Raw genomic sequence first — 14,021 nt, forward strand, 5'->3', positions numbered from 1 at the left:
CCTGTTATAGGTTGTATCCATGGTTGCTTCTGCTGTGTCTTCCACAATAGGTCCCAGAGACATCCTGTTTGCTTCAGATCCAATGGAAGCTTCCACGGGGGTCATTCATCTCTGTAACCCCCACTGTGGGCTCTTGTTGGACAGTCCCAGTAAAGCCCATCTCATGGGCTCTCTCTGTGACATCAGAAGATGTCAGTGCAGGAGGCTGCATCTGGAATATTGATCCCACAAGGCTCTAGATGTGCACTTTTAACCTCTCCTGGGCTAGTACAGAATTTCTCACAGCTCTTATGTGCTCCCCTCCTCACTCTTTTCTCACTCTCCACATTAAGGGCAAAATCCTCTTCCCCTTCCTATTGTAGCTGCAACCTACCCCCATACACAGGAAAAGACTGAGCTGGGTCCGGTATTGCTGTTACGGGTTCCTTCTTGCCTCCATCTACTCCATAGGCTAGATCCTCAGCTGGGGTAAATCAGCATAATGGCATGACTCCACTCTACAGGAGCTGAGGATCCTCTCCCGCATCCTGATTTATGCACTTTTAAGTCAGAGTTTAATTTTGCAAACGAGCTCTCTTCTTGTTCTTTGCCTTTATTTTTGGCAGGAAATGTCGCCTACGGCATGAGCAATGAAGACTAGCTCAGTGTTAATAATTGTCAGCGAAAATGAAGGGGCTATTTCTCACATCAGACTTTCACCCTTCATGACAAATGCTATTTTGAGCAGATTAAAAATCAGTGCATGGTACAATATGTCACGTATAAGCAAGTACATGGCACAGTAATTGGCACACTATCCTTTAGCTACTGTTAGTGAATGTGCCTCTATAAGTGGAACAGAAACTATTAAAGACAGGCAGGTCAGATCCCCAGGTGGTGTAAATGAGCAAAGCTCCACTGAAGTACATGGACATATGCTGATTTACACCAGCAGAGGATCTGGCCCAGGATTTTGATGCAAATTTGTTTAAAATATCATTCAGGCTCCATATAATTATAATGAACAGAGCAGGCATCTTTTGATATTTCCCTCCCCCCCACTTGCAGTCTCAAACATATTTAATAGTGATGATAAATATTTCAGCACTCGTTTGAAAATATTACAGAGTTTACTTAAGAGAGATTGTCTTTGCTGTTTTTCAGCTCACTTGGTGTTGGGCCTTTGATTACTGACCTTGAGAACCTCCTGGGGAAATGATTTGACCTTAAGATACAAATTAGTCAGTGGTTGTGCATGAAGTGGATTAAAGGAGAAAGCCAAAGGGAGTAAAGGCTGAAATTCTTTTTCAAAGTCATATTAGGACTAGAAAGCAGCCTACTAATCTTCTGAAAAACACTGGCCTGATTGCTCAAGTCAGCCAATGAGTGTTGTGATTGCTGAACACCTCTGAAAATCAGGCCTGTGGGCCAGATTCTCAGCTGCTGTAAATCACTCCATTTAAGTCAATGGAGCCATGCAAATTTTACACCAGCTGTGATGCTGGTCCCATATGCCTACAATTAACACATTTCAAAATGTTAAAACTGCAGTATTTTTACCAAGGGTAAATTGGAAATCTGGCTCTTTTTGGATTATTCTTCCATATGGTGAAAACATCTTGTAGCTATAGAAAAGCTTCCATCCGAAAGGGCTTGATAATATTTATGTGTCACGGGCAACATCCACCACAGAAATGAAGCTACCTGCAAGGTTTGCCATTGACCTGAATAGGGTCAGAATTTCAACCACAGTATTTACTGAGACACAACAACACTGTGCTACATTGTCTAGACACTACTACTGTAACTTTACTTTTGTGGGAATTCTGCGCCACTGCACATGTGCAGAATTCCTGTCTCCCCTTCCCAATTTCTTTGCTTCCCTGCAGGAAAATAGTTTCTCATGGGGAAGCAAAGGGAAGCCACAAGAATGGTCATGTGTCCCTCCCCAGCAGCATGGGTGTGTCATTTCAGGTGCCTGGAGCAGCTGGCAGAGAGGTAAATCACCATGGGGGTGGGAGGTGGGGCTAGGGACACCTGACCAGTTGCTCCTACCCTGCACCATACTCAGCTGCTAGTCTCAGCTGGGCTGGGGGTGGAGGAACATGGGAATTCCTCTTCCCCTGAAAGGAGTGGCCAGGGCTGGGGCCAGGTCAGACCCACCCCCCGAAATCTCCCTTGATGGGGTGGACTAGGCCCAAAGGCCCCCTGCTGGAGGCCCCAGGATTTTGCCACACCCATCCCAAGGAAGGAGCAGTGGAGGGGTCCTCCAAGCAGGCTAAAGAGCCTGTTGGGGAAGCAGCCAATCATAGCCCAGGAGGGCCATATAAAAGGAGCTGAAGAACAAGCTACTAGTCAGTTGCTGCTTGGAGCAGGAGAAGAAAGGATGGTAGTCCTGGCTTCCTGGAAGAGCAGCAGGGCCACAGACGGTTTGCTAGCAGGGACCAGGGAGTATTGAGGGAGCTCCTGACTGGTTGCTAGGACTGAGTAGGGACTGAGCCTGGGGAGGACTGCAGGAAGATAGTGTCTACAGAGAGGAAGCCCTGGGGATACAGCCCCGTACCAGGGGTGGACTATTTAAAGACCAATGCTCAGGGAGGGCTAGAAAGAGACACCACCAGCGGGGTATATCCCAGAAGGGGTTTGTGCTGGTTAACAGGCAGACAGGGTGACTTGGCTGGAGCACTGTGTCACTGACAAACCCACCTGAGAAACACTGAAAGGGGTCACCAGAACTAAAGAACGCAGACATAGAATATCAGGGTTGGAAGGGACCTCATGAGGTCATCTAGTCCAACCCCCTGCTCAAAGCAGGACCAATCCCCAGACAGATTTTTGCCCCAGATTCCTGAATGGCCCCCTCAAAGATTGAACTAACAATGCTGGGTTTAGCAAGCCAATGCTCAAACCACTGAGCTATCCCTCCCCCCAATGCCCAACCAGAAGGGGGCACTTGTGAGGGGTGGGTGCCAACCCAGTTACAGTCCCCCAGCTGCAGGAAGCACCACCTCCCCCTTTGCTTCCTGCCCCCAGGGGTCACTGTATGGGTAGCTGGTTCCTCATCTGCCCAATTCCTGTGCATCTAATCTCCCTCCATACCCAGACTCCCCTGTCAAGCCTCACCACCCTGCACCCAGAACCCCACCCACTGAGACCCCTGCAGCCAGAACCCCCACCCTGCTGGTCCTCACCCCCCCCCGTATCCGGAGCCCCCTGCACCCAAACCTCACTGACAAGCCTTATCCCCTGCATCCATACCCACCCCCCAAGTCCCACCACCTGCACTGGGAACCCCCCAAGGACCCCTGTGCATCCAGATTCCTTTCACCCAGAGCCCCCCAAGAGCACCAACACCCAGATTGCCCACACAGAACCCTCTCATCCCATACGTGGATACCCACACACTAAACCCCTCCACACTTGGATCCTTCTGGGGTGAGCCTGCCTCCCCCACAACTGGGTTGGGTGCCAGGGCTGGGTGTGTGTGCAAAACTCTCCCCCTTGCTTGGTGTGCCTGGTGCAGAGGGGCAGGGACCGGGGGTGTTTCTGGGGCAGGCCCAGCCCTTGTGTTGTATGAGTCATGTCAGGGTTGGGTGCAGCCTCACCGCTGAGTCCATGTCTGGGCGGGGGGTGGGGTGGGCTGCAGGGTGATCTCCTACTTCCATGCAGCCGGTGGCCTGCGTTCCCCACTGCTGTGCTGGAGCCTCCACATTTATTTATTGACAAATAAAATATGCAGAATTTTGCAGAATTTTAAAATGTGCACAGAACTTTTAATTTTTTGGAGCAGAAATCCCTGAGGAGTATAATAATGCAAGTTGTTTTCAAGAGGGACATGGTAAATAGTTTATCTAATTGAAAGTGCAGGGGAAATTTAAGTAGCCAGAAAATAATTACTTTCCGAAGACTTGGAATATGACTGGAAGGCTGACACTTATGCAAAGGGCCATTAGATGTTTAATGACCATAAGGAGCTAAGACCTTGCATTTAAGTCTCATCTGACAGCACCTTCAGCTGCACAGTAGCCTTACAGAAATATTGGAGCCAGGGCTGGCTCCAGGGTTTTTGCCGCCCCAAGCGGGGGAAAAAAAAAGTTGCGATTGGCATCTGCGCCACTGCGCCACTTTCTTCTTTGGCGGCAATTTGGCGGCAGGTCCTTCCCTCCAAGAGGGACCGAGGGACCTGCCACCGAATTGCCGCCAAAGAGCCCAATGTGCCGCCCCTTCCCCTTGGCCGCCCCAAGCACCTGCTTGCTGAGCTGGTGTCTGGAGCCGGCCCTGGTTGGAGCATTGATTAGTTCACAGTCAGAACAAAACCTAGGGAATCATCACTATTTTTTGCTGCATCTGTGTTTGCCTTGTCTATCTCCCACACAAGTACTGACCAGATCTAGTGTTGTATTGTTTATGGAACTGAATGAGATTTCATTTGCTGCATGACCTCAGCCTATCATGTGGCATGATGCTTTAGTTTGAGCAGCAATAAGTTAAGCTCCAGGGGCAAGATAATGGTTGGATAATGTTCAGTTTCCGTTCACAATGGCTTCTTTAATCAAAAGAGATGCAGAATTATGACTTCACTCTAGCTCCGGTTTTGCTCAGTCGTACTCAATGATTTCCCATTCTACTGCTCTCTCTTCAGTTCTCCTCTCCTTTATGTTATCCCAGTCTTCCACATTACTTTCAGATTCAACTCTGTGATGCTGGCCTATCATCTTGCCTGATGCCAGGACAACCTCTGGGGTGCCTCAAGTACAGTGCTTGGATTTTAGTTCTGTCCACACAATCATTGGAAGAATTTGGCATTGGATACTCAAAAGTGTATTGACAATCCTTGCCACTGACCCGGTCCCCCTCGAGGCCACATTACAGCAGCATCAACACATGCCATTTTGGCCATGCATGTCATAGGTTCGCCATCATTCCCTCTCATTATTTTTAGGGTACTAAAAATGTTGTTTTCCTTTGCTGCAACAAGAAGCTTCAGTTTCATCCTAAGCCTAGTGTGTGATGTTTGAAGTCTGTCAGTCACTCATAGCTTCTGTTTATGCTGTTTTGAAAAGCAAAAGAAATGACAGCATTTTTTAAAACGGCGTTTTCTCTCAGCTGAGTCTTGACTTCAATTCAGCTGTGAGCGGAATGGAAAATGTTTGTTTTCTTGGGATATCAAAACAGAATGGTCAATGCGTTTGGACATGTTAATGACATTCAGTTGTCTTGTGATAACTGCTCCATTAACATCAATCACCACTGCACCTTCTCAGGCTGTAATCTCCTAGAAGACAGGACAGATTTGGTTCCAGAATGGAGGCACTTAAAATGTTTTTTTTCCCCACAAAAAGTGCAAAATGTCAAGATACTCCTAGATGAGATGTGCTGAGAGATTCATCCTGCTGCAGGTAGTTGCAAAGAAAAGCATATCTGACAGGCTGCTGACAGTTAGGGTATTTTGTCTATAGACCCTCTGAACTAGTGGCTGTCACCTTCTTAAATATAGTGATTATCGTAAGAACCCTTTTCCAAAATGTGGTACTTATGGTAATTATGCCAGTGTCAGTACTGAATGCTTGATGCTGGGACACTTCCTGTAGTTATCAGAGGACAGTCTTCCTGGGGCAATGCTTGTCAAATTATTAATTATTATTATTAATAACAATAATTTATTCTTTTAATAATAATTTAATAATATAATATAAAAACAGGATAGAATCTTTATCTGGTTTGTAGCACCTAATGGGAAGATTGAGCATTTGTGAAGTATGCTTGTGAAATCTGTAGCCCTTGTGGCTGCAGATGTTATGAGCTGTTGTGACAGCAGCAATTCTAACTTTTTCTCTTTGTCTGGAATGTGGCAATGTTGATCCCATGGCAGACCCTTTCCAGACGTGTCTCTGTGTCTGATTCACGATATAAACAAAACATTTCTGACACTGAGGTGGTGCTCATCTTTTAAATGTACAGTAATTAGGGGTTTTTTTGGACAACAGCAACCATGTATGGAAGATAAATAAATGCTCACAAAAATGTTTTTACCTGATTAATTAATTCATCAGCAACTTTTACTGTAATAAAACATGTCTTAATGAGCTATCTGGAGGAGAGGAAATTAATCACTTATCTTACAAATACCAACTTGAGAGCACTGCTTATGTCAGATAGAATAATTAATGACTTTAGAGGGAGCATGGAGGTGCACAGTCAAAAATGCACTCACCCATCACTCACACTGTCAATCCGGTTCGTACGCCGTTACTTGCCCCCTAGGGATTTAGACAGGAGAGATATGGGGGAAAGGGGAATACATCCAGACTTGGCATATCTGATCTTGATTTATCCTGGTTGTCTTCTGCTTATCAAAAAGGCTGCAGCAGCAAGTGAGCTCACAGCATCTTTTGTTCATGTGAATTTTCTTTAGGGTAAATAAAAGGGAATTTACAAGCTTTGGACTGACTTCTGCATGATGCTGAACACACCCTCTCCATTCCCCAGCTTAAGTCCCTCTGGAGTTTATTCTCTTCTACAGCCAAACTTCACTTTATCTACCTAAAGCCTAAGTATTCTTTCTTCAGAGGAGCTGGCAAGGGACAGCTTCTCTCTGGGTTTGGTGTAATTCCCAGTATGGGTGCATGTACGCATTCTAGCTCTTCTTGAGCTGGTGCACAAAAATAGCACTGTGGCTGTGGAAGTGGTGCTGGTTTGGGCTAGCCACCTGAGTACAGTCCTGTCCAGCTCCCTGGCTATGTCCCTGGGCAGCTAGCCTGAGCCACTGCCCATGCCATGATGGCCACAGCACTATTTTCAGGTGCTAACTTGAACTGAGCTACCACGTGTATGTGTAACCAACTGCTGTGTAGAAAAAAGTCTCTGAGCTCAGGGCGTGAGTGCTGAATCCCATGGCTACTACTCAGTGTATGGGCTGCAAAAGAAGCCACAACCTCTCTGGGCTACTTGTATGGGCTGTTTCCGCCACTGGAGCTGGACAAACATGCATTCAATGCCTGCTTCTCAGGCTGGTTCCGATTGCTTCCCTCTATGTTGACAATGTATGTGAGCTATTGCAGGCTCTTCCCCCATAGTGCACAGGCAAAGTGGAAGCATATTGCATACCTGCTTCAATGGTAGCTCCCTCATGGAGCCCCAGCTCCCTGTTAAAGTATCGCAAGGCTCTTGCTAACCCAGGTAAGGGAGCAGTGCAGAGGAAAGCTCAGGCAGAAGTGGTCCATCAGCCACCAAAGCTGGAACATGAACACAAGAAAAATACTAGTTTACGAGGTTTACAATGGTGTAGGTGACTTTATTTCAATGAAACAGCATTTTTTTTATCTCATCTTCATGTGGCAAAGTTTCAGACAGACTCTGCTCTTTCGGCATGCTCCTGGATCTAGCTGTGTTATTCTTCATTTATGAACACCTTAACATATCCTCTGCAACTCACTCTAATAATGATGATCACTTTCTACTTCTTGGTTGGGGTTGGTTGGTATGATCCAGATATTCTACCTGCATGAGGCAGAATAACCCCAGAAGCTACTGCTGGGACACTGGTTTGGTAAACGCTGCCACCATCCAAATGCAAAACCCCTTTGAGAACCTAGGAAGGCGCACTTGGGAATTCCTTCCTGTGGGGTACCCTCAAGCCCTTTCACCCCTGTCCGAGGAAGAGATCAGAAAGAAAACAAAGGAAATTAGCTGTTGCCATCAGCTAATTAAACAACATATGCACAAACCTCTTAGGACACCAAAAATTCAATCCTGTTCTTAAAAAGGTAAATTTTATTAAAAACAAAAAGAAAGAAAATACATCTGGAACTTTGGCTTTTGCTAGATTTAAAAAAGCTTCTTGAGGTCTAGCTTAAAGGTTACAGCAAAACAAAAGCATTTGGGGTTAGCACAGAGGATCCCACAAGCCTTACAAAATAAAAGAAATAAACCTAATCACATCTTTCTAGACATTCCTCATCTACTTACACATGTGGGGTTTCAGATCAGTAGGTTTGAGGTATGAATTGATGCTTTTTCATACCTGGTTTTAAAGCTGCTTGCAGCATTGCTGCTCTGTGTCTCCGCTCTCCGGAAAACAACAACAGACACAAAGGGAAAGTTTTTTTCCCAATTTTAAAAAAGTTCTACCCTTCCTATTGGCTCTTTTGGTCAGGTGCCCACTCCTTTCCTTTTACCTGTGGGCTTGTTAATCCTTTACAGGTAAAGCAAGTAGAGAACAGCTACGAAAAGGGATTTTATAGCTAATTGGCTGGCTGGGTGTCCATAAAAGGGAGCTACCCTCACACCCCCTTCATTTATCACAGGGGCCTATACAAGAAATATTCTTTTCCTACTAGTGCAGAGAAAGACTTTAAGGTAATACTGCTTGGATATGATTTACAATATGAATGAATTCATTTATTCAATGGAAACCCAATCAGCATGTACCTCTACCTAAAGCTGATACGGTCATACACACTTGAGTAAGTAGCAGCTATATTTGCTAACAAATTGCTGCTTCAGGTCTCTGTCGACAGTTGCTCACATAAGAGGAGATAAATAGCTGTATTTTAGCAAAATGGCTGCTGCATACCTAAATTTGAGGTCCCAGATACTTCATCTAGTATAAGGAGGCCCACTCTCAGTCTCTTCCTCCACCAAACACAAGTGACATGATGCATGATTGGTGTTGAGATTTGGGATGAGATGGGAAGGGATTAGAGATGACGTGTCTTGCAGGGATAAACTGGGATTGGGGTGATCTGTGATTTGGGAGGAGATGGGCTTGGGGTGATCTATGTTGTGGGGATGAGTGGAGATTAGGAGGTGAGTTGAAATGGGAAATGAGTTGGGATTAGGTGAGACGTGATTTAGGATGAGTGGGGATTGGAGTGATCTGTGTTCTGGGAAGTAGGAAGTGAGCTCAGGTGGGGGATGAGTTGGTGTGAGAAGGGGAGTAGCATGTGTGCACAGGACAGCAATTTGCTGAAGAAGATGAATGAAATCTTGCTACCTGTGGTGTCTCCTTGCGGCCCTGCTGTGCTGTGCACCCTTCCCGCCCCCCGCTTCTGCTGGCACAGACTTGTGCAGATCAGGTTCTCATCTGATGTTCACTGAAGTCAATGAGAATCCTTCCAAATGGGTTTTGGAGATCCCTATGGGCTCACTTGTGATCAATGGTTGCATGCCCACACAAAGGCGTAAGGAGGTATAAGGGAGCCCCTTCCTCCTGCATGTGATTTACTACATTGCCATGATCTGCATAGGGGGACTAGGGGAAGGAGGGAGAGCAGCTGCTGCTAGGTTACTACTCTCCTCCTGTGCTGGTGACCGGGGGAGTGGAGGGTCAGTGGAGCGTATGTTTCACCCAGAACAGCTGAGCTGTCCCATGGGGGGGGCAGTATGCTGTGTGAGGAAAAGGGCTCATGCAGATAGCAAGAGGGAGACAAGGACCAGTCAGAGTCCAGCCCTGCTCCTGAGGTGGCACAGCTCTACACTGGGGCTATGCATGGATCCTCCTCAGACAGCATTGCCAGGTTACAATCCAGCTCCATGTGAGCCCCTTCAGATGCTTAAAGTCAGACTGAAGACACTTTCCTCTAATCTTAATTAATCTGTGGTAGGTGATGAGCAGCATGTACTCAAACCCTGGGACAGCACCTTCGATGCAACAGAGATTTATTTGGAAATCAATAAGTAATAATGCACACAATATAGTGGAAGTGCAGTTGAAATGCACAGAGCTAGATCCTGTTCTCTCTCACACCAGTGTTGATCTGGCACAACTCCACTGGCATTGATGAAGCTAGGCCAGTGCAGAAATGGATGTAATGAGACCAGCTTCATCCCCAAAGGGCCAGATTCTGTACCTTTCTTACAGTGTCATTCAGCAGTAACTCCACCAAAGTGATTTTGAGCTGACACACCCAGTATAAGGGATTGCAGAATCAGGCCTGTGATACAGGTCTGCAGCCTCCTCTTTAATCTCTCCCTGTGAGGGGCTCTTTGGGGGTTTATCCAGGCACGAAGCAGCCTCTTGTCTGTAGGTGAGGCCCACGGCTGGATGCTCTTCTGCAGTGGCTTGTAAGCGGAGCAGCAGAGCTGTCCCTGGTGCTGATGTGAGCTTGCCCTATAGCCGATGCAGTTTTTATCTTATTCCCCTAGGGCAGCTCCTCCAGCGCCAAAACACTTCAAACCCCAGCCCTTCCTGGCAGAACGGCTGGGTCCAGCAGCTGGATGGATCCTGCCAATTTTTGGTCCTAATCTCCCCCAATTCCACTGCCTAGCCAGAAAACAAGTGTAGCTGCTTCCTCTGGGCTAAAAATGTCTGGACCCTGATGCATCCTGGTGATACTACTACAACTTCAGTGTGGTACCTGCCTCCTGCTTAGTCCAGTACGTTTTTCTAGCACACACACCCAAATTCTACCAGCTAAATAGAGAAAAGAGGCAGCTGCTCCCTATTGCATGTCCCCTTATAAAACAACAAAAGTGGGTTGGATTTTGTTGGAGTTTTCAAGTGCTTATGTGCCAGGATGTATCAGGGACTGGGTTTTATAGTGGACTAGGAGTGTGTATTTATGCAGTAAAGTGTAGTGGCTTTTGGCCAAAATATCATGGCCCAGGTGTCAGCTCGAGGTATTTGCCTTGCTGTTGCTCTTGCAGTGGGATGTGTTGGAGTCCGGATTGTTTTTCACCCAGGACAAATGGCAGCAGGTGTTGCCTGTTTGGGTGATACCGTCCGGTTACTAAAGGCCTGAACCTGGTAACCCCCAGCAGGCGGTAGGTGCTGAACATGCACTCCGGACCGTTACTGACTCGGGAGCTGGATTTATGCTGTGGAAGTGCAGCAGATGTAATTTCCCTCTATTTAATGGCAAGACCTCTGGGGTTAGGGATTGAAAACAGAGCAGGTGAGCTGCTGGGACACAAGGCTTCGTGCCGGGGGGGCAGGCCCGCAAGGAGCGGCTAGCCCTGTTCTCCACGTGCAGGGCTTGGGGGGTCGGGGCAGCGGTCAGGGCCAACCTTTGGGAGGCGGCAGGTGCTGGGTGTAGGTGGCTCAGCTGGGCCGGGTGTTGGAGGCGCACAAGGCCGGGGCTAGACCCCGGCTCCTTTCGGCCAGAGGGATCTGCGGGGCTCGGCGCCCCACGCTGGCTGGGTGCAGCCCGGGGGTGGCAGCTCGGTTGCACGGGGCGGAGGCCGGCTCCGGCTGCCAGCGGCGCGGCTACACCTGCTCTGCAGGCCTGGAGTCTCGGGGGTGGGGCGAGGACACGGGCCTGGGGCGGCTGCGCCGGAGCCGGGGGGCCGAGGAGGAGAGGCTGGGCTCGCTGTGCAGCTGGGTGGCGCAGCCCGGCCGCGGCTCCCGGCCTCCCGCGCTCAGCCCGGGGGAGGGGTCCCCAGCGCGCATCCTCCCCCCCTGCTCCCCGCCCCCCAGGCCGGCTGCGGCAGGCTCCCGCCATGGCGCTGAGCAACCTGCTCTTCGCCCAGTGCGTCGGCTACTTCCTGGCCTTCCTCTGCAGCTTCGTGGTGGTGGTGCCGCTGTCCGAGAACAGCAACGACTGCCGCGGCCGCTGCCTGCTCTTCACCGAGGGCATGTGGCTCAGCGCCAACCTGACGGCGGAGCGGCAGCGCTTCACCGTGCAGGAGTGGGGGCCGCCGGCCGCCTGCCGCTTCAGCGTCTTCGCCGGGCTGCTCTCCCTGCTGCTGGCCGCCGCGCAGGCCTGGCGGACGCTCTTCTTCCTCTGCAAGGGCCACGAGGAGTAAGTAACTAACGGGGTGGGGTGCGTTGGGGGGCCTCCGAACCTGCCCCCCCCGCCAGAACCTGAGCCCCCCGAACCCGCCCCCCAACTTGCCCTGTCAGAACCAGCCCGCCAGGACCTGCCCCCACCCCCCGGGACCGGGACTGGCCCCGACCGGGCAGGACCTGAGCCCAACCAAATTGCCCCCGGCAGAACCTGAGCCCCTGAACCTGTCCCCAACTTGCCCCGTCAGAACCAGCCTGCCAGGACCTGCTCCCACCCACCGGGACCGGGACCTGCCCCTACCCCGCAGGACCTGAGCCCCCAAACTGCCCTCCCGCCAGAACCTGAGCCCCCAAACCTGCCCCCAACTAGCCCCCTCAGAACCAACACCCCCAAAGCTGCCCCCTGCCAGACCCTGTGCCCCCCAACTTGCCCCTTCAGAACCAGCCCACCAGGACCTGCCCCCACATGCCAGGACCTGAGCCCCCCAAACTGCCCTCCTGCCAGAACCTGAGCCCTCCCAAACTTGCCCCCCAACTAGCCCCATCAGAACCAATGCCCCAAAGCTGCCCCCTGCCAGAACCTGTGCCCCTCCGAACCAGCCCCCCAGAACCTGCCCCTGCCAGAACCTGCGCCCCCCGAACCTGCCCGCTGCCAGAACCTGCGCCCCCATCTTGTCCTCTCAGAACGAGCCCCCAAACCTGCCCCCTGCCAGAACCTTAGCCCCCAACTTGCCCCTCCGAACCTGCCCCCCATGCCTGAGCCGGCCCCCCCATCTGCCAGCACCCATCCCCAGCCGGCTGAGGCAGCCCTGCAGCTGCAGGGCCAAGGCAGGGAAGGGGGCATAGGGAGAGGGGGGCTACGCTCTGCCTCAGTGCGGGGACAGCCAGCGCCCAGCAGTGCCGTCCACACACCTACATTGTCCTGCCAGGGATGGTGGTGAACAGAGGTCACCAGGAAACAAGGTGTTAGCTGGGATCTGGCACTTCCCCCTGGAGACTTCCATCTGGACCTTTGCCTTCCCATTAAGGGCGTGACGTTGAGCGTAAGGAGCGACTCCTCTATTTAAGGCATTGACAACTTAACTGGAGCAGGGTCAAACCTTCAAGAAGTTTTGCTTTCTACTTGATGCTGCTAGGCAAGGCTGGGAGCTTCCGAGGGATGCTCTAGCCTGCCATTTTTTGACCACTGACCCCTTTAGGGTCGGTTGGCAAGGGGGTGGGACTAATTCAGGGAGAACAGGCATTTAAAAAACCAGCTAAGCCCCCTGAGGAGCAGCAAACAGAATTTGGTAGAGGAGTTTGAAGGGTCGGTGAGAGCCAGATATACCTGATAAACATTCTCTAAATTTAGGCCAATAATGCTGCAAGAACAAACAAAACCCTGCAAGAGTAAAAAGAATGCAGGCAGAAGTCCAGCAGCAGAGTGGGGCCTACTCAATTTATTGCGCTGAATGCAATATGAATGATTACCTGTCTTATGGGCAGGGGGTATATGTGTGCATTTGGCTCAAAGAGCTCATGGCCCTCAGAGACCCAATATGGGCTCTTGAAACCAGAGTGACTGAACTAGTGGAGCTAAGGGAGATAGAGAGGTATATAGACAAGACTGCCAGGGACACAGCACAGCGATCCCACCCCCAGTTTGATAGGCTCTGTGCTGCTGAGGAGGATGAACGTCTTGGGGAAGGAGAACATCAAGCTGGAGCAGAGGGAAATGATCCCAGAGCTGGGACCTTCCTTCCAGATGATGTCATGGTATCCTCTCACCCTGAGGATACCTCTCCAGGGGAGGGGACCACGGTTATTAGGAAGAGACAATATTAATGTGGGATTTGATTATTAGAAATATAGATAGTTGGGTTTGTGATGCCCGGGAGAACTGCATGGTGAATTTTCTGCTGGATGTGAAGGTTGCAGACCTCTCAAGACATCTAGACAGACTTACATGCAGTGCTGGGGAGGAGCCGGTGATCGTGACACATGTAGGTATCAGTGACATAGAGAAAGGTAGAAAAGAGATTCTGGAGGCCAAATTTAGACTGCAAGGTATGCTTTCAGTACCATGCGCTGGGCCAGTTAGACAGGCAGAACAACAAGGTCTCAATACGAGGATGAGAGAATGGTGTTTGGAAGAAGGATTTAGGTTTATTAGGAATTGGGGGACCTTTTGGGAAAGGAGGAGCCTACACAGAAAGGATAGGCTCCACCTAAACCAAAATGTAACCAGATTGCTGGCATTTAAAATTAAAAAGATTATAGAGGACTTTTTAAACTGAGGGCAGGGATAAAGCTGACAGGTGCACAGAAGTAAACAGCT

General features: G+C 49.8%; 1 protein-coding gene across 3 annotated transcripts in view; it reads left to right on the forward strand.

Moving 5' to 3' along the window:
- Positions 1 to 10,746: 10,746 nt before the first annotated feature.
- TMEM179 (transmembrane protein 179) overlaps positions 10,747 to 14,021 on the forward strand; it is a 29,415-nt gene continuing 26,140 nt past the window's right edge. For 2 of the 3 annotated variants that reach the window (XR_005598409.1, XM_039538479.1), the window contains exon 1: positions 11,419 to 11,720. Coding sequence is in view for 2 of the 3 variants with exons in the window: in XM_039538479.1 (XP_039394413.1) it covers positions 11,419 to 11,720 (302 nt within the window). In the remaining variant the exon portion in view is untranslated. Of the gene's footprint in view, positions 10,875 to 11,418; positions 11,721 to 14,021 lie in introns of those variants that run through there. The other variant, XM_039538480.1, reaches the window with a different exon arrangement.

The sequence above is a fragment of the Mauremys reevesii genome, linkage group 4 (genome assembly GCF_016161935.1).
Source record: "Mauremys reevesii isolate NIE-2019 linkage group 4, ASM1616193v1, whole genome shotgun sequence".
NCBI classification, from domain to species: Eukaryota; Metazoa; Chordata; order Testudines; family Geoemydidae; genus Mauremys; species Mauremys reevesii.